General features: G+C 28.0%; 1 protein-coding gene across 7 annotated transcripts in view; it reads right to left on the bottom strand.

Annotated features, from left to right (window-relative positions):
* Window positions 1–2,882: 2,882 nt before the first annotated feature.
* The window catches only part of LOC103577223 (dual specificity protein phosphatase 15), a 62,160-nt gene continuing 42,997 nt past the window's right edge, over window positions 2,883–22,045 (bottom strand). Inside the window, exons 1-10 of one of the 7 annotated variants that reach the window (XM_053740547.1) lie at window positions 19,356–19,906; window positions 18,955–19,284; window positions 18,763–18,838; window positions 10,496–10,759; window positions 4,869–4,985; window positions 4,664–4,788; window positions 4,406–4,577; window positions 4,159–4,337; window positions 3,881–4,081; window positions 2,883–3,809 (exon numbers count right to left, since the gene is read on the bottom strand). In XM_053740547.1, the coding sequence (XP_053596522.1) occupies window positions 3,572–3,809; window positions 3,881–4,081; window positions 4,159–4,337; window positions 4,406–4,577; window positions 4,664–4,788; window positions 4,869–4,985; window positions 10,496–10,516 (1,053 nt within the window). In that variant the 5' untranslated portion in view covers window positions 10,517–10,759; window positions 18,763–18,838; window positions 18,955–19,284; window positions 19,356–19,906 and the 3' untranslated portion in view covers window positions 2,883–3,571. Of the gene's footprint in view, window positions 3,810–3,880; window positions 4,082–4,158; window positions 4,338–4,405; window positions 4,578–4,663; window positions 4,789–4,868; window positions 4,986–10,495; window positions 10,760–12,479; window positions 12,819–18,762; window positions 18,839–18,875; window positions 18,920–18,954; window positions 19,907–22,045 lie in introns of those variants that run through there. The other 6 variants (XM_008557783.3, XM_008557784.3, XM_008557788.3 and 3 more) reach the window with 6 other exon arrangements.

Below are 22,045 nucleotides of genomic sequence, written 5' to 3'. Positions count from 1 at the left end.
TAAAAATCTTATACGTGATAGATTCTTGGTCGACAAAATTTTATATCTAATTTATTAATTATTGATTTATAGTTCTATGAAATTATATATATGTTATATGTAATTATAACTACGTTAGCTATATATAATTATAACTAAGTTAGTTATATTTAATTATAACTAAGATTTTAAATTTTATCCCATTTATCATGCTGGATCAGACATGATCAGGCATGAATAGATATGATCGGGCCTGAGCGTATTTAACGCTTCAGACATGAAAAGATATGAACGGGCATGGACAGGTATGATCACGCCTGAGCATATTTAACGCTTCAGACATGAACATACATGGACAGGTATGATCAGGCCTGATCATGTCTTATTTCAGGCCTGATCATACATGAATAGGCATGATCAGGTCTGATCATTTTTTCCCGGGCATGGTCAAAAAATTTTTTTTTTTCATGCTATCGATTCGATCGACGGGCGTGTACACGCCACTACCCGTTTTTAGTCCCATTTTCACCGCTAAATTAAAATTATAAATATTGTTAGTACAGTTCGAGGAGGTAGGTACTGTTTTCTAGGAAATTCCCTGCTCTTTAAGGATCTTTGTTTAGATTTTGGATATCTAAAATAGTTTTTGGAATATTTGCAAAAAACCAAACCACTTTTTTTCAACTACCCGCTAAGAAAATTGCAAATTTTCAAAAATTCGGGAAGTTATTGGTTTCAGTCCGATTTTCAAAAATCAAATTTCTAAGAGATCTCGACGTTTTCAGGTTCTAGGAAGCTATCCTGACTAATTTCACGATGATGTCCGAGTGTATGTATGCATGTACGTACGTATGTAAATATCTATAACTTTTGAACGGATGAACCGATTTTGATCAAGGTGCCATTCGACGCGGCTTGTGAATACCTTGAAGCTAAAAAAAAATAAACTTTATCGGTAGTACTCGTTCAGAGATATTCCAAAAATAAACTTTTTTCAAAAATGTTTTTTTTGGATAACTTTTTATGTTCTCGATGGATTAATTCCAAAATGAACTGGGCTCTGAAGCTTCATAAGCCGCGTCGAATGCCACCTCAAACATCAAAATCGGTTAATTTTTTCAAGAGAAACCGTTGTCGAAAGAATTAAAAAAAAAAAAATTTTTTTAGTATTCTGAAAATTTCTCATAAACGACTTAATGAATCAATTTCAAAATCTGATCAGTTGTAGAACTTAATAAAACGCGTCGATTGTCGCCGTGAACGTCTCAATCGGTTTATTCGTTCGAGAGATATCGTTTGAGAAAAAATGGTAAAAAACGTTTTCTTTCGAAAACAAAGGCATACAAAAGTATTTTCGAGCTCGGAGAGCTCGAAAATGTATCTACAACCATTTTTCGAGCTTAAGGAGCTCGAAATAGGCGAGAAGTTTTGGGGCTGGCCCGCAGGGTCAACCCACAGACCGATTTTTTTTTTACTAAATTGTTTATAACTTTTACAATTTTTGCCAGCCCCAAATTTCCATGTTAATATTTTTTATAGATGCCATTTCGAATTAAATGATACCTTAATCATAATTTTCGGTGATCTTGAACAGGTTTTCGTCAAGAAGACACTTGTTGACTAGACTATAAGGTTTATAAGGCTATGTTAACGCACTCTTGCCTTAGACTACATCTTTTACTAGTACGCGCCGGCATAAAACTGTGTTGTGGGCTTTAGCCAGACACTATACTAGCAAGGGAAGGTGGATATCGTCCAAACTACTTGCAACAAAATGTTAGGTGAGCTGTTGTACACCTTAAAAGTATTGAAATAATACAAATATGCCAATTTTCACTATTACAAGAATTCAAAAAGTTTTGTAACTCTTAGTTAGACCCATAAATCTCCACCGTCCATTTTACGGTATTATATAAAAATTTCATTATATATTAGAAAAAATTTGTTTTCGAAAACTTGCATGATTTTATGTTATTTTTTATCAATTTCGCACACTTTAGATACAAAGTCCGGATAGATATCTAGTTTTAGAGACATAAACACACACAGGAAATTTAATCCGCCGTATAGCAAAACACGTGGAAAAAGTTTAATTATAGATCTTTGAGGCATAAGCACTTCGAATTATGAAGAATGTGGTGGCCCATGATTCTACTGAAATCCCTAAAATTTGTTGAAAAATTCTTTTTTAATAACGTTTCTTTGATTTTTCATTTTTTGTTAACTTTAAAAAATTATTATAAACAAAATAATGAACTTCAATAAACTTTTACCGCGTGATCTTGTTTAGTTTATATATAAGGAGGGTTCCACGAAACTAAAAATTTATAGGTACATTATTTGAACTTTTACGTTGTCATTTATGAAAACGGAGATTGAAAAAAAATTAGTTAGTTAACAAAAGTATGACTTTTTGAAAAATTGATTAAAAAATTTTTTTCCAACAGGGATTTATTCTTTCAAGTGTCTAGATGATACCATAATTTATTTAAATTTTTAAATTTATATTTGTTACCATAAAAAAATTATTTTATGTGGTACCCTCTCTCTAGCGGCAGTGCGCCCATACCGTACCGGTCGCGCGGAGCCCTATTTTCAGCGTTAAATTAAAATTATAAATAATAGAGGGTCTTTTTTCAAATTTTCAAAAATGTTAATAGTTTTTGAGTTATGAACAAAAAACTAAGTGTCATTTATTGGTTTTCTTAATTTGTTAATAACTATTGCAATTTTTTATATGCTAATATATCCTCGAAAACATTTTTTCTAGACGTCATTCCGAATCGAATGAGCCATCGCTCATATTTCTAAGAGCTTTCTCAAGAGTTTTCGTCTTTTTGAACTTGGTGACTAGCTTATAGTGAATGTTTTCTTGCGTGTTTTTTTTATTTTTTAATTTTTTTAGAAAAATAATTGGATTCGACAATTTTTTGGGCTTGAAGAACATTAAAAAAAAGAAGAAATTAATCAGAAATTATAAACATTTACGACTTACAAGAATTATTCAAGTATGGGGCAAAAAAAAAATAAAAATAATTTTAAAATATTTACGAACATTTTTTGGCTTTTATTAGAACTTTTTGGGATTGTCAGTTTTTTTTCTTTCGTACTCGTTCAAAAATCATCCAACAAATGAGTGAGTAGATCTAATTATGAACTTTTTAAGAACTTATTATGAACTCATAAAATCGTCAACTCAAAGTTCAGAATTGTCTCAATTTTGGAAGTTCACTGTAAGGAACGTTTTTGTAACGAATTTTTTTCTCACGGGAATAAACGAAAATCAAGATCAATAATTTAATTCTCAGCACCAGCAATAGCTGAAAGTAGTGAAGTCGATGAACACAATTACCTTTTTTTAACTGAACAAAGATTGTCATTTAAACTTTCAGGCCTTCATAAAAGTCAATCCTAATAATGATAAAAATAGTTGCACCAATGAAATTCAATTAATATCAAAGATAATTTAGCGTTTGATGTTAAAATATTTTTTAACTATCTAAAGTTGAAAGACATGGAGTTTATTGCGAAATAATTCCAGTCAATATGTCTATTATTATGTAATTAATATTTCTCCGAAGCTGTCATGTCGTTACGTCACTGATGATGAAGATTCCGGTGGGGCTGGTAATTGAGGAGTTTGTCGTCGAGGCCAATGTTGTGGAGAAATTGGAGGAGTTGTTCTAGGGGTTGCTGGTGCAGATCCAACTACTTTCCAATTAGCACTTCTAGTTGGAGCCATTGGTGTGTTTCTTCCTACTGTCGTTAAACTTAAAGTACTGCCACTGCTACAAGCAACAGCTGATGATAAATCGACTCTCGATACAGACCTGGTAATATTTTTTATTAATCCATAAATTATTCAAGTTATTAATAAATAATAATTATTTTATTTAAATACCGTGATGATGGCGCAGAACCTGTATACGAATGTAAGCCGGCAGGACCACTTCTAGGTCTAATATTTGCTGAAATAATACTTGCTGATCGTGCCATCGCTGGTGAAGGTGGTGCAGATGGTAAAAGTCGAGGAGTTTGTGGTGGTGTTCTTCCAGAACCAGAACTACTAGTACTACTAGTTGATGATTTTCGCCTTAATGTTCTGACGATAGATAGATAATATTCTTTTACAATTTCTTCTTTTACAAATAATCAATAATTAATCATTAAATATATTACCTTTTAGAAGGTTGTCGACACATTCCACTAGGGCACTGTCTACCCATTGCACATTTTCCTTCACAAACTTCTCTTGCCAATGCTAGAGTTTCATAGTTTTGAAGAGTTGCTCTACAAAGTTCAGCATCGGATGCTGTTAACGCGAGACTTGGAAATCGTTCTCTCAATCTTTTTCGCTCCTTTAATTAAGTTTTTTAAAAATATATTTAAATTTTATATTCGTTTCATTGTAAAAATTAATATTTACTTCGGCTAAACGAGTAGATTCAAAGTCTTGTAGTTGTTGCTGAAATCCAACATTAGGATTTGCGACAGCTCGACCTACTCTCACTACTTTAAGTGCTTCTTTCCACGAAAGATTTGTAGTACTCATGATGTAAGCAACCGCAACTGTAACACTTCTCGACATTCCTGCGAGGCTAAAAATTAATTAATTTATTGTTTTTATTTAATTTATATAAAATTATTTTTCTTTAATTAATAGGTTAATTTCATGGATAATTACCAATGTATAAGGACATTACCACCCCGAAGACGAGCTGCGTGAATAAAGTCGTTGCAAAGAGAAAAATATTGCGTGAGATTTTGATCAGGTGTATCAGCCGCCAAAATACAGAGATAGTGTTTATCCTGAAACATAAAATTAATAAATAATTATAATTTAATTTGCTGTGTTTTTTAATTAATTAATTTAAATCGATTTTATTTACCGAATGAAGTCGTCGAGCTGCATCGTGAATTGCTAAGATGTGCGTGATTTCAAATCGTTTCAATTGTGTTTCATCTTTACTGTCTCGATAATTGCCTACATATAGACCTGGTAATACCTATTTACAGAAACAATATTTTTTTAATAAATCGATATTTATAATATATTATTTGATTTAGAGTAGTTGTATAAATTATTCAAGTCGTTAATCTGCTTATATATACCATAAAACTGCAGAACAAATATTAATTCGTTTCACTTTAAAAACATTTTATTACCTTATTTAATGACAACACAAATAATAATAATAGTAATGAACAATCTACAGTCTATTGTACTATTGCCCGAGTATTACTTCCAAATTTATTGAATATGATTTGAATTTAACTGTTTATTTAAATCTACACCGAAAAAAAATAGGCACTGTAACACGACACATCCTGTGGAAGAAACAAGACAAAATCTTGTCGCAGCAACAGGATTTTTCCAGTGGAATCGATAGGATAAGGAACAAGTTTCATGTACCAATTTTTTTTTGTCACTATAATAAAAAGTAAAGAAGGTTCAAATTATGAACGAAAATTTCAATTAAAAAAAAAAATTAACTTCGAAAAAAATTAAAAATTTTTTTCCAAACTGAATTTTTTTTCGAATTTTGAAATTTCATCGTACGGACAAAAAAATTAATACATGAAACTTTTTCTTTATCCCATTGATTTCACAGGATGCGTTCTATTGCAGCACCTATTTTTTTTTCTGTATATACTCTAAAATTAACTCTAGAATTTTTTGTTTATTTCTATTATCATTAAAATTTAATGAAACAAATCTAATCATTAACTTGCAAACTTATTGATTTCGGTGATTGTAAAATCATGGGATTCTTGTAAAAAAATCTACACACGGTCAAATTTTTTTTTATCAGTCGCCTACTATATTTTTTTTCACTGATATCAAATTAAATCTGTTTCATTTTTATTATCATAGGAGACATGACATATACTAATTCTTTTTTTAAATATATAAAAGCTATATCCATTCAGTCATATTTCGTAACAGAATAATTAAAATATTAATTTATGTAAAGAAAATAAATACGATCGTCTTTTTCCCCACGTAATTCAAATGAAGTTCGAATGATATAGATAAATTTATTTATCTCGATAATTGGCAATAAAAAAGAACTTAAACCATGAAAAGGCAAAAATTCATATCAAGACTTTTCTAACGATACAAAATTTAATAATATTAACTTATTCTATCATATAGATGGCTGAAACAAAATTTTCTTTATTCTCTTAATAATATAGATGGTGACACGCTTAAATATCCGCGACAAAATATCCGCAAAAAAATACCCGCAGACAAAATAACCACAGGACAAAATATCCGCGGACAAAAAATCTGTAGACAAAATATCCCTAAAAAAATTCAATGATAGTAAGACTTATTATTATAATCATATGTAATTTCGCATCAAGTATTTGATCAATTAAATGATAAATGTTTTAAAAAATATGATTTTAATAACTTTCTTTTACTGTTATTTTAAGTATGAAAAGTTTGATGTGATGAATTCATCCCTTTGTTACGTTAGTTTTCAGGATATTCTGTCCGTAGATATTTTATTGCACATAAAAAACATTCGTGAAAAAAGGGCGCTATCTTTCACATCATTTTATGAGTGGGTATATTTTTGTAATTACACTCACACAAAATTCGTGAAAAAACAGCACTATAATTCACACCTTTTTATGTATGTATCAATCATATGTATTTTCGCATAAAAGTATTTGATGAATTAAAGATAAATGTTAATAAAATATCATTTTAATAACTTTCATCTACTCTGTTATTTTAACTATGAAAATTTTAATCTGATGAATTCATATCTTTGATATGTCCATTTTGAGGATATTTTGTCTGTAGATATTTTGTCCTGTGGTTATTTTGTCGTGTGACTATTTTGTCTGCGGATATTTTGTCCGCGGATATATTGTTACGCAACCATATAGATAATAATAATAAATACAAGTAAAATATTCTCTATAATAATTACCATAATTTAATCAATATAAATAATAATTATTTGTATATTTAGCTCATCATAAATCTTGATAGCTCATGATATTAATTAATATAGAGTAAATTTATTGTTATTGATAGCGACAAAATTCTCAGGATACTAATCATAAATTATAAAAGACTTGAATAATAAATGACACCTGAATGAATTTTCTCTCTAAAGTTAATTTAATCTCTGTTAATTAAAAAAGTTTATTTAAAATGTAAGCTTTATGGTATGTTTAATATTGAATGGCCTGAACGTAATAAAAAATTAATAAAACAATTATTGATTTATTTAGTAATTCAATTTACCATATGCAAAACAATTATAAAATTTAAGATATAAACAATTATTAAAATAAGGTAGTAGATTATAAACGAGTCAGTTTCATACTAAGACTTAAAATGATGTTCATCAAACTGTTTGGATTTTATTATTTTGTATTTAGTATTTTAATGACATTAAAAATATCTTTTGGAGAATCACTTGACAGTATCGGACATGATAATCAATCTTCTTCAGTTTCAATAGCTGCCTTTGACACTAAAAATACATTAAAAATTGTTGGAAAAAATCATACGAACATTAAAGGTTCAGTTTTTGATGACTTAAATGAAACTAACGGAACACGGAGTGGAAATGACAATTTAGTATCAAAAAAGAATTCCGTAATTGGCTCGAAAATATCTCATCATAGATCCGTGTTTTTTGAGCATGGGAATAATACTCTTGTGACTTGTAAAAATAATTTAGATGTCCAGGGAGCGGAAAAATTTTTTCCCTCGGGTACAATAACTCTTGGACCAGAGCAAACTTTCAAGGACATTGTTAATTGTCCGAACAAGTCAGAAGTTATTGGCGATGAAAAAATGGATTCAATGTTAGGGAATAATAAAAAAATTAAAGTGATTGTGAATATGACGAGTACTCACCAATCGATGGATACAACGTGGAAAAAACGCCTGGTTGATCCGTCTACGGTATCGAGTCTGTTGGTAGCGCCTAGTGTTCAAGGTCAATCGATAGATGTGATAAATTCATTGATCAATTCTTCAGTTTCCAATAATCATTTTCAAACAGGTAAAAAATTGCTGTGAGAATTATGGATGATGATGATTTTGATAGTTTTAATGAAATGATGATATGTAAAAAATGGAAAACGTTACCTTATAATATTCGTCGTTTATTAATTCAAAAGATAAATTATATTATTTCAGGAGCAATGGCTGAAAAAATTAATGATGATCGTGTTGATGATTATAACAACAATAATAATGAAGTTGGTAGTGACGATGATAATAATGGTAGTAAAACATCAAAGCGTCGTTTTAAACGGGGAAAATGCGGCTGTAAAAAATGGAGAAGTGCAGAATATAAAAGTAGTGTTGTTGATATAAAAAAGCCATTGGGTGGAAGGAGATCAGCAAATTTAGATGTTGATCTTAATAAGTATTTCAATTCTGTACAAAATCATGAAAATTATTTGTCTTCTTCAGTCACGAGTTCAAAATCTGTTTTTACAACAAGTGAACCTACTTCAGCAATATCTACTACAACAACACCATTAATATCAACGTCAACGAAATTGATAACAGAGATGAATTCAATAATTACCATAAAAAAGATTCCACTTTTAAAGATTAATTCAAAAAGAAAAAGATGTCCAAGAAAACGTGGTTTTAAAAGAAAACTATCTTATAGAAATAAAAAGAATCAAGTTGATACAATTAGTAAAATTTAGCTAACGAATGTTTCAGTCTAATCAATTTCTCGACTAGTTATTAGGGTGACCCAAAAAAACCGACTTTTTTTTTTGTTTTCGAGTCTCATATGAAAATTTGATGATTTGACATATTTTCAGACCCTTCTTCGAAAATTGGTTCGATAAAAAATTTGTTAGAGGTCACTCACAAATTTTGAAAATTCTTAAAATGATTAAATATCTGATTTATTTTTCTAATTTTTTTTCTCGCGGCAGCAATAGTTTATATCCGTAAAATAATGAATATGTTGAAAATTTTAGGCTAAAATTTGAATAATCAAACGTCACTCAAGTATTTTGAATGTTTTCGAGTGCTGATTTTTGAACGTTTTTGAGCGACCCTTGAATATTTATATCAACGAATTAAAATAGAACCCGAGACATAGAAAAAATTAGTTATTTACATACTTTTTATTTTTTTATTTAGTTTTTTAGGTTTTTTTTTTGTTATTCAAATCTTACCCAATTTTATTGTTTAAGAATTTCCACTATATTTCCAATTATGCAAAAGTTATATTTTAATGAAATGATAATAATTAAGTTATAAAAAAATAAAAACATTAATTCGAAGTATAAGTTGCCTATTATGGAGTTAATATTCAAAATTCTTGAGCGACGTCCCTTATAGGAAAAAACAATAGGCCCAAACTTGGCCGAGGCTTGGCTAAAGATTTATTAACTCTGAGGAAAGCTTGAAATCCACGCTTAGTCTAAGTCTGTCTAAGCATCGAAATGATAACACCGATCTAAGCTTAAGTGACGCAGTATTGTACCAAGACTGCGTTTAAATAATCACCTACGCTTATTAAAAATAAATAAATAAAAAAAAAATATTCGTAGACATGTGATGGTGGTAACATATCGAAATAAATTTGTACAATAGAGAAATCGGGTAGATCGATGAAACTAATTTTTTTTGCTTTTGCTGGGTCACGAACCTGGTCTTTCATTGCTGCTAGGAGACTGTCTTATCCACTAGGCTGTTACGCTATGCATAGAAGCCAGAGGTTTTGAGGTACCATTTGTTATTTAGACTAGTAAACCAAGGCTTGTCAGTTAGGTATTGGCTGAACCTTGTCCCAAAACTGACAAACCAAGGCTTGTCACTTAAGCGTTGGTCGGATGTCAGACCAACCTTTGAAGGCCGAGCCTAGGTAGCTCAGTATTGTGCCAAGACCGGCCCTGTTGTCAATATTTTTTTTCCTACAAGAGGTTTAAAAATCTATATTTTGAGCTAAAATTTTCAGTATGGTATTGATTTTCCAGATACAGAAATCGAGATGATTTTTGGAGAGGGTTCTTAAAACATGTGAAACCAACAAATTTTCATATGAGCCTCGAAAACAAAAAAAAAGTTAGTTTTTTGGGAACACCCTACTAGTTATATTTTGACAAATTATTTATGTTTATGTCAATATATTACAAATGTATAAGAAAAATTATTAAATTTTAATTATATTAAATGATATATGTCTTGAATTATAGATGTACAAAGTCGATTTAGGGACAAAGCTAAGTGAGGCAGGAGTTTCCTAATCATAACTTATCCCAAGAATGTACTATTTGATTGGCGGCCAGCCAACTAAATCAGCGCCATGCAACCACCTACGTCATCAAGACGCTAAAAGTTTTTTTTTCACCTGAGTTATTAATTTCATGTAATTTTTAAATATCAATCAATTATTTTATCTTAATTAATACTATTATGTGAAACAATTTTAACAGTAAAAATTAACTATATTTTGATTTTTAATTAATATACTAATTTATGTATTAGTTGAATGATTATCTAATTTACCTTATTCATGCCGTTTCCCATTTCGAAGACAAATTAGCTTGACAATGTGTTAAGAATCTGTTTTGGTTGATTTAATCTCATCATTAGAGGTATCAGATAATAAGATGCTCCTTGATGAGCAACCTGGTTCTTTTGTCTCTTTCATAACTACTTTATGCATTAGACTCTTCACATTGTGAATTACACTGTCATTACAGGCTTCTCTTCACGATCTTGAGGCTCTAGCTACTTCAGTACGATACTTGAGTTTTTAACGTTCTTGTTCTATTAATATGAAACAAAAAATCTATGTTAGTTAAGCAAAGTAAAAAATTAAACTTTTTTTTTATTAATTAATTTATTGATTTACTAAAACTTTTTTTTTTTTTTTTTTTTATGAACGTTAAGGTGCAAAAAAATTCAAACAAAATAAATAAATAAAAAATGAGGATATCACAACTATGTGAATTCTGAATCGATCCATACTATAAATTACTTAGAAGTCATAGCACCCAGTGGCTTGACAATAAGTAAATCAGTTAGCATAAATACAATATTTAAATTAGTGTTAGATTAGTATACAAAGATAAGACTTGAATGAAAATTTTACACTTCTATGCGCATTGATTTCTAATGTATAATATAAGGTAATGTAATTAATTAATAGATCATTGTTTTATTTTAATTTATTATAGTAATCGTAATATTTTACTGTTATATTATGTATTTTAAAGTCAGTGCACTGGTTACCATAGAATATGCTGTGCCGCATTTTATCGATTATTTTTAATCAAAGATAACATATATCCTACTTGTTTGTTGTGATTACACGTGTAAGTTTTTTATTGTTTAGCATCTTTGAATTCTTATTAACTGTTATTATAGAATTTTTTATTCTTTTATATTAAAAGTTATGTAGAGCATGAATTCTATAACTCACATGCTTGTAACTTGCCCTATTAATAAAGAGACGATGGAAATTTAAATTTTGTATCTATAAATAATTGCTTTTTGTTTTTGCTCAAAAATATTGCAAACATCTATTTTAAATATATCTATTTTAAATTAAGAGTATATTTTTTACGTCCTTTCGTTTGCCAAAATAAAAAAACAATTACTATTATTATTATTTTGTTTTGCTTGCAGCATATCATTGACATCATTTTAACAATAGATTCAAGCGACAAATTTTTTGAGTGCTGTATAGATACATACTAGTAATCATTAAATATATATATGTATACACACATATGTTTGCACACATTTTGCTAGTTATTTTACATGTTAAAAGGATTAATTAATAGTAAATCATAAATATGAATAAGAAACAAAATTTTAAATTTTCGTAAAATATTTATGATTATTATTATTTATGTGAAAATTTTATTGTTAATGATTTTGTTGTAAATTCAAATCTTATAAAAACATTATTTCGTAATATTCATCATTTAAGAATATCTTATATTCAAATCAATTAATGTTGATTACTGGAGTGAATTTTTTGAGATTATTATAAATAATTCTGTTGAAGTATTTAACTAATATGGGGTGTGGCGTTAAGTATTTATAAAATCTTATATATGACTGTATCGTGTGTATGATTTATGATTGAACGTTTTTATTTTTAAAATATGTGGCATACTAGTATTTTTACTATGACCTCATTGGAGATGTTTTGTTTTGATAAAAAAATAATCTAAGATTTTCTATTATTTACAATGACTTCAAAATATCAAAGCTACATTAACTAAAGGAATACTTACAACAGTACTTTAAATATTTATGGGTTTAAAATTATTTTTTATCAACTAAAAATGATTTGTAAAATATTACTGAATAATTAAAATTTTTCATTCATCTAATTGAATATTATCGCTTTTTTAGTATAAAAACAATTTAAAGAAAAATGTTTCATCAGTTACTTTCATTAAAATGAAAATAAAGGAAAATTAATAGGTATTTTTAACAGTAATTTATTAAAGTATTTTTTTCAATGATCACTTACTGACTATAAAAACCGTCGCATCAATAATCATTACCTCATTATTGAAGATATAACTTTTGATTTTGTCCATAAGTTTTTCACTTAAAATTGATGATAATCAATGCCTACCTCAAGAAATAATTTTACTATTGAATTATGTTTATTTCTTTTGTCTTTTATAATGATGATAAATAGTAAACAATTAACACTGTTTAAAAATTTTTACGAATCAACTAAGTAATCAACAATAAAAATTTTAATATAGACGAGTCAATTTCCGCACTGGTAATACATTCTAAGGGCACGTCGTCTGAAAACTGATCCGCTTTTCTTGCGGTAGAAAACTATCCTCGTGCGAAGCTCGCGGGGGCGAATTTGCGATTGTACGGTCCAGGTTTAGTGGTAGTTGCGATTACGCACGCGCCGCTCGATACATAATTCCTCATCGTTCTCTTCATCACGAACTTGATCTGATCAATTTCACAGGATGAGTTAATAACTAAAATATACATTTTATTTAAACTAAACTAAACCAAATAAGATAAAATATTATAATTATTGTTATCATAAGTGCCTTTCTCTTGTAAATATGTAAATATGTACATAAAATTAGTATTAAGTTAGTAATAAGTGAAAATGTGTGATTTAAGCTAGGGTTTTTTTAATTAATGCTCTTTTTTTCCTATACAGCTCATCAAAAAGTGATTTAAAGATAAACAAACCTTATTATCTATAATTTAATTGAGATTTGAATATTTTATAAAAAGATTATCGGAAAACCGAGTGCTGTTGATACCAGCCAGAGTTATCTTTAATTTATCATAGATTTAAAAAGATTTTTATTTAGTTTATTTACTTCATAGTTATGTATGACTTTTTTCGGCAATAATTAATCAACTTTTAACAAAAAGAAAAAAGTCAATTTCACAGCGTCGACAGAAATTGCGTTTTACAATCAAAACCTTCCATACATGTTGAAAGAAAGTGGTAATAATAATACACAGAAAAAAAAATCTTGACTCAAGAAAATTTTTCTTCAACCAAGAAATTTTTTAGCGGGTGGAATGAAAACCGGAAATTTCTTGAACGAAGTGAAATAATTTCTTGAATTTTAAATCGTGGATTAAGAAATAAAATTCTTAAGCCAATACATATTTCATGTTTGGTCCAATATTAGAATTACTTGTTTTAAAAACTTGCATTTTTTTATTATAATAAACATTTTTCTTAACCTAAGTTTGTTACTTACTTAAACCAAGAAATAAAAATAATTAGTTCAAGAAAGTTATGCACTTAAGGTTTCTCGGACATTACTGCGACATTTAGATAAAAATCTGAATTTTTATTATGTTATTAATTGATATCAAATACGTATAAATTAATTTTTTCAGGTACATCTGACGAATAGTTTTCGTGTTATTAATTATTGAAATATCATAATTTAACATACAGAGTATAGGAAACGTAGACGAAATGCCCTTGTTTCGAGTTATGTAGTTGCTCCTCATGAAGATAAAAAACAAAAAACTTTTCTCTTTAATAATTAACTATCGTAGAATACGTTAAAAATAGTTGAAAAGTGTTCTGACAAATGATTTTAAAGATATTTTTAATAAGAAGCAACAAAAATTCATAAAGATATTCACCCGCCATGATAAAAAATAATCTATTCACGTGACTCAGATGAGTGCGGCAACGTCGCAAGAAATAAAACGCGCTAACTTTTAACATTAAAAACATAACTGATTATTTCTGCAGATGCATATCATATTTTAGGACAATTTTTGATTTTATTTTTAAATTTGTAACTGCGGTAATCTGAAAAAATTGAACAAGTAATTTTTAACATATTGATACAAAATATTATACATAATAAGCAGGAGTGAAATAATTTTGAGTTAGTAAAAATAATTTCTACCACTCATTTTTAAATTTATTATAAATTTTTTAAATAAAATAAAATATTTTTTACTCTTCGAAATAAATAAAAGTCAACAGAACACTTTCCAGCTAGATCAACGTGAATAGATGTTCGAAGCGACGTTGTCAGATCTACATTATGAAAAAAAATACTTGAGTCAAGAGTATTTTATTCTTTATTTATAATAATTAAATTAATGAATTAATCCGTTCGAAAATAATGATAAGTACAGTCTAAATTGATATAATGAATATATATAATTACATTTTCAATTTTTAGGGAAAAAATATTTAGATTTTATTTTGATTTACGGGGTACTGTCCAAGCAACCTTAAGAACAAACTTTCTTGGCCCAAGAAAGTTTGTTCTTGTTTTAAAACATTATTTTTCATGGTTTAAAAACTTTGTCGTTTCAGCTCAAGATATTTTTTCTTGACTCAAAAACGTAACAATCTTCAGCCAAGAAAAAAATTAGTTGAATTAAAAAAAAAAATCTCGAACTAAAAAAAAATTTTTGGGACCAATAAAGTTTTTTCTTGGTTTAAAGAATTTATGTTTCAGACTAAGAAAATCATGTCTTCGCTCGAGTCGAAATTTCAGGTCTGTTTTAATCATTAGAGTTTCTGAACCCTTTGAAGTCTCATTTACCGCCTAAATCAAGACCTGTTTTGAGCGTAGATGACGGTTTCGGAAAATAAATACGATTAAACCGGACTTGAGCAGTACCATTTTAATCGTAAAGGTTATCAAAAGATGTACGATTATTATTATTATTATTATTATTACATATATATATACAAGAGACTATTACAAAGCAAAAACAATGATCTTCCCTGCTTAAAAAATCCGATAGATTCTCATAAAAAATTTTTTATGAGAATGAATCGGTAAAGTGTCCCATCAAAAAATGATAGTCCATATTAGAACCTATGAGAATATTCAAACCCGAGCATAATCCGATAGAATCTTACCAAATCCTTCAACTTATGTCTCATTCATTCTTATATAAAATTTGTTGTACATGTTCACATTTTTATCAGAATGATTAGGAATGCGTCGTACTTATACATTTCGTAAAAGAATCAATTGGAAATATAGACGTCTTATTTCTTCTTGTTGTAAAAGAATGAATGGGAAAATAGTTTAGAAATATAACTTATAACCAGAGTTTACTGTATATTATTTTTCAACTTCGGTAAAGAAGGAATCTTTAATTATTTTCCAACATGTGATGGGACTCGAACTGACAACCCTTCGATTGAAGCTCTGAAAACAGTTCAAGTCAAGTGCTTTAGCCCGCTCGGCCACCATATGCATTTGGAAATCGAAATTTATTCTTTTAATTAAAGCTATCCAGTACTATATATGGCCAAGACTAAGCTTAAAAAAAATTATTTTTATTTATTATTGAAATTTTGATAATATGATGTTCTCTTTATTTTTTGTAATAGTTTTAAATTCATTTAATGCATTTTTTTAAAGAAAGTTACTCAATTGTTTCTTTTCTTTTTTCATAATCTTGAAAAATGACAGTTTTAAACTTTATTAAATTGGTTAAATTACAAGAAAAAACAGATAAAATTCAACTCGAATATTCCTAAAATGTTATCCGATAAAAAAAAAACACATGGTTGTTTTTAGTATTTTATTTATTATTTAAAAAAAAATATAGCGTAAAAATTCATTTGTTTACAACAAATTGTTTGCTTAATAAACAAATGAAAAATTATTAAAACATGATTTTTTTATAAAACAAGAGAACATGATAAATTATGATTAAAAAAAAAATAGTTCATTAATATTAATACTAAGCAACAAAAAAAAATTGTTAATTAGCAAATGCGCTTTTTAGCAATAAAAAAATTTTTTCAAGGGACGATTTATTTCTTGAAAATCATTATTTTCATCAAGCATCTTATTCCCAAAAAAATTTTTTTTTAATTTTATTAACTATGCATTTGTTTATAATATTTATTTGAACGATGTAAGTAATAATTTTTTAAAAATTATTGTTAAGTAGCTTTTAGCAATAAAAAAACAAAATAATCAAAAAAATAAAATTCCTTGATTGCTTTATTTACATTTTTAATTTTTCAATTCCTTAGATCGTAAATAAAAAAGTGAAATATCGAAATTTTTTAATTTTTCCAACGGCGATTTTTTCTAAACCCTTTCGAGAACAGCTCTACGAAGTGAAAAAAATCCTGGATTCTTAGTTTAGAAATAATCAGGGTTTTTATATAAACTTTGAACGAGTAAAAATGAACTAAATAACAAAAGCATAGTTAATTGAAAAATTGAGGTAAAATTTTTTTTTTGGTGGATTATTATTAATCCATGTGTTTAGAAAGAACCAACTTTTTTTTATTTCTTAATATTTATATTTAATCGGTTAAAATAATTTTTTTCGATTATGCTATTGATTCTATTAACGCGCGTGCATGCGCTGTTACTCGTTTTTAGTCCCATTTTCACCGCTAAATTAAAATTATAAATATTGTTGGTACAGTTCGGGGAGACAGGAGTTTTTTTTGGAAATTTCCTGCTCTTTGAGGATCTTTTTACAGATTTTGGATATCTCAAATAGTTGTTGAACTATTTGTAAAAAACTAAACCACTTTTTTTTTTTTTTACTAAATTGTTAATAACTTACAATTTTTGCCAGGCCCAAATTTCCACTTTAATTTTTTTTTATAGATGCCATTTCGAATCAAATCAGACCTTAATTATAATTTTCGGTGGTCTTGGACAGATTTTCGTCAAAAAGGCACTTATTGACTAGACTAATATGTTTATATGCGTAAATACCGTAACTTACATGAGACAAGTCATTGAACATACAAACGGGAATATGATGAATTTTATTGTTTTCTCATAAAATTCAATTATTAATGACAGGATCATTTTCTCATGCGTTCTTATTAAAACAGAAATTTTGTAAATTTTATTATTTTCTTTTAGGATCCAATTGTGACTGATAAAAATATTTTTGGATACGTTCTCATACAAACGGGAAGTTTATAAATTTTATTATATTCTCATAGGATCTAATTATTAGTGACAGGATCATTTCCTCATACATTCTCATTAAAACAAAAATTTTGATAATTTTATTATTTTCTCATAGATTCTAGTTGTAAGTGACAAGATCATTTCCTTATACATTCTCATCCAAATAGAAATTTTGTCAATTTTATTATTTTCTCATAGAATCCCATCATTACTGACGGAATGATTTCCTCATACGTTCTCATTGAAACAAAAATTTTGCTAATTTTATTATTTTCTCATAGATTCCAGTTGTAAGTGACGAGATCATTTCCTTATACATTCTCATCCAAATAGAAATTTTGTCAATTTCATTATTTTCTCATAGAATCCCATCATTACTGACGGAATGATTTCTTCATACGTTCTCATTGAAACAAAAATTTCGCTAATTTTATTATTTTCTCATAGATTCCATTTGTTAGTGACTAAATCATTTCCTCATACATTCTCAACTGAATAGAAATTTTGTAAATTTTATTATTTTCTTATAGATCCCTATAAATCCCGTGAATATTTTATCCCATCCAACCTTATAAAAACTCATTTTTTATAAACATTTGTATTTTCCGATAGATTCTTATAAAGAATCTCTTATCAGAATCTATGAGAAAATAATTTTTTTAAATACCTCCTATACAATCTCATAAAATTCAGTAAGTTCTATGAGAAGAGGACTCCCGCTTCCCATAGAACTTAGTGATTCTCATAAAATTCCTATGAGAATTTATAAGAAGCTATCGGATCTTATGAGATTTTTTAAGCAGGGTTGTCAACACTTGGCTTAGACTAAAACACATTGATAAAGACACAAAAAATTTCCTAGTTACACACAATAGTACTTTACCAAGAGCATACGCATTACCTAAAATTCATAAACCTACCATGCCTTTTAGAATTATCATTTCATCAATAAATTCGCCGATATACAATCTAAACAAATGGTACACCAATATTTTAAATCAAACAAGAAAAAAACAACCTTTTGACGTTAAAAACAGTTTTGAATTTAAAAAAAAAAATAGACAAACTTAACAACATTTCTTTAGATTACACATTAATATCCCTAGACGTAGTATCATTATTTACAAACCTACCATTGAAATTAGTTAAAGCTATTTTGAGAAAAAATTGGGACAGAATATCAAAATTTACTAAATTGCCAAAGACACATTTTTTTAATGGGTTAAATTTGTGTTTAGACAATACATATTTTACGTTTCAAAATACTATTTACAAACAAAAATTTGGATCACCAATGGGTGCTCCAAGATCACCAATACTAGCAGATTTCGTAATGGACCATTTAGTCGAAGACAGATTAAACCAAATCACCTTTGATATTCCGTTTTTTAAGAGATATGTGGATGATATTTGCACTTGTATTCCAAAAGACAAAATAGACGAATTTCTAAAAATATTCAATAGCTATCAAAAAAAATCCTTACAATTTACAATAGAATTAGAAAACAATAACGAAATTAGCTTCCTGGACATTAAATTATTTAAACACAACAATAAACTCACAACAAATTGGTATCCCTCGCGGACTTGGAATCACTGTAAAATCACAGTGAAATGGGTGCCATCGAATTGTCCTAAAAGCTAGTTATCTACAGTGCTACTGAACGTCAGTTGCTGTTTGTTCCCTATAGAGCTACGAAGCGGTTGATATTTATGGCGCATGTATTTGATTCCAATGATTGTTTGAGATAGAGGTTTTTTTAGTCTTTCAAATTTAGACACTGCCATATTTCAATGCATTTGACTTTAGAACCACTATAATTTCAGCACCAACGTATTAAATCTCTTATAGATTTAAGACCTATGATTTTTATCATCTCTTATACTATACACCTACATTATGATGAGTCTTGTATTATTCATGACCGTGTAACTTAGAAAACTTATATAAAATCATCTCTCACTTATAAATACATAGATATTATAACGCAACATATTTAAGTGACTTATGTATTAAGTGTCAAGCTAATTATGTACTTGTCATAAGTAATATCAATGCAATTGGCAGCTAGTTCGATTTAACTCCACAGTAGCTTTAAGCCTTCAACTAAATGCTGCCAATATATTACGTCCCCGCAGTTTTTGTAGACCTTGTATGTTTGTGTCCGTAATGCTTAGCAGCTTTATAATTACGGTTACCATTAAATTATCAACAATGGTAGTTAAGTGCTGTGTCAATAAATGTCAGTAGTTACATATTCCCTATAACGTTAAATTTCTTTGATATTTATTTCAGATGTATTTAGAATTCAATGACTATTTGAGATAGAGGTTTTTTTAGTCTTTTAAATTTGGACACTGGCATATTTTACTGCATTTGACTTGAGAACCATTATAATTTCAGCACCAATGTATTAAATCTCTTATAGATTTAAGAACTATGATTTTTATCATCTCTTATACTATACACCTACATTATGATGAGTCTTGTATTATTCATGGCCGTGTAACTTAGAGAGCTTATAAAATAATCATCTCTCACTTATAAATACATAGATATTTTAACGCAACATATTTATGTGATTTGCGTATTGAGTGTCAAGCTTATTGGGTACTTGTTATAAGTAATATCAATGTAACCGGCAGCTAATTTGATTTAACTACACAGTAACTTTAAGCCTTCAACTAAATGCTGCCAATATATTACGTCCCCGCAGTTTTTGTAGACCTTGTATGTTTGTGTCCGTAATGCTTAGCAACTCTATATTTTCAGCCCAGGTATACTTTGTTGCTATTTATAAATACAGTATTGACTGTTGTAATTTTATCATTTCGGTTGGCAAAGTAGGTAATTTAATGGTAATTTCAAAACAGTTTACTGCAGAAAGAAAGGGAGTGGTTAAAATTTAGAATACGAGCAAGTTATAGTCAGATTCTCACGTTTAAAACAAATAATTTCAATTCTTTGAAATAAATTATTGAAAAACTTAATTGCAAAGAAGGATTTTAAATATGATTTAAGTTTAATTTTTTAATTTAAATTCTTTGACATTTTCAAACCTAAATTTCAAGTAAAAGTAAAAGTCTTATTTTTTCAAGTTTAAAAACTAACATTTCCAAAATTTTATTATAATTATCCGTAGCTCATTATTATTATTCTTTAAAAAATTGGCTCATATGTATATATTTACATATTAATGTCCTTAAATTGGATATTTTGTTCCAGTTCATTAATTACAATTATTGATATTTTATATTGTTATATTGTTATAATAAGATACATGTTAAATGTAAGTTTTTAATTTTAGTACACAGTATTTTATTAATTAACTCAAAGATTTATCATCAACAATAACTTTTATTAGACCTGTTTTACATTTTTTGTTTTCATTATATATATATATTTTTTAAATTCGGTTCTCTTCTTTTTTATTTTGATTCAATTACTTGAATGGTAATATTATTGCTAAAAATACTTATGTAACATTTTAAATTATGGTATAAATTTATTACAAATTCATAAAGCAAGAGGTATACAGTTTCAATGGTTGTTGGTAAATTGTTTTTTTTTTTTTTTTTCCAATTAATTCGTTGGTTTCTTTTCCTCGTGAACGTCAGCGCTGGCATAATTGATATCGTCGTACAGGACGACTAATCGTTTAATTCCAGTAAATGCTGATCATTTAATTTGTGAACAAAATTCCTTAAAGGTCTCTTCCGTATTCTTAAAACAGAATATTTGTTGTAATAGATAAGTTCAATAAATAAATGATGATTGAATTTTTTTTTTTACCTTTCAGCAGCATAAATATGAAATTTAAAAACTGGTTCTAAAATTTTAATGCTTTTGGTTGAATCTAATCTCTATATGATCATGTCTTGTTTTATTGCCCGGATCCTGTTGAATGTTAATTCATAAATTAAGCTCCAGCGTATGCCTTTTTGGAGTGAAACTCTGGAAAAACATATCATATTTAATTAATATGGGTTATTTTTTGACAGATAAATTATTTTAGTTAATAAATGTACTTGTTAAATAAATATCTGACAGTGAGCATAAGTACTGGATCTGGTCTCAACTCACTAGGATCATCCGCAAATGACTTACCTACACTGGATCTTTGAAAACATTTCATTATTTTAGTGAAATCAGCTTTTTTGTGCCTTTGATTTTTAGGTTTTCCATCGATCTCTGAAATGCGTAATAAACCTTCTCGTTCTCTTCTGAAAATATTATTAAATAATTTTATCACAACGTTCATTAAATCCGATTGAAATTTTTTCATCAGATTAAATCGGAAAATAAATTTATTATTTTTCGCTTAAACTCGATTCAAACCGATTGAGCCAATCGGAAAGTTCCAATTAAAACCCAATTAGAATTTTTCAATCGCAGTTTTTGATTAGGGAAATTGTATTATTGTGATTATTTTTTTTTAAACTTACAGACGTCATTCTTTTCCTGAACACATTGAAAAACATGTGCCGACCATTTTTCTTAATTATTAACCCAGTTTTTGTCACTTCTATTATTGCAATAAATCAAATCTATTTTATTGTAAATTACAAGATAAGTGTGAATGTAGCAGATATCAGATAAATTTAAAATTATTAATAAATAGAATATTAGAGTCAATAATTGGTAAAATCAAAT

Source organism: Microplitis demolitor, chromosome 7 (genome assembly GCF_026212275.2).
Source record: "Microplitis demolitor isolate Queensland-Clemson2020A chromosome 7, iyMicDemo2.1a, whole genome shotgun sequence".
NCBI lineage: Eukaryota > Metazoa > Arthropoda > Insecta > Hymenoptera > Braconidae > Microplitis > Microplitis demolitor.
The sequence above is the reverse complement of the archived record's forward strand: the minus strand, read 5'-3'. Positions and strand labels throughout refer to the sequence as shown.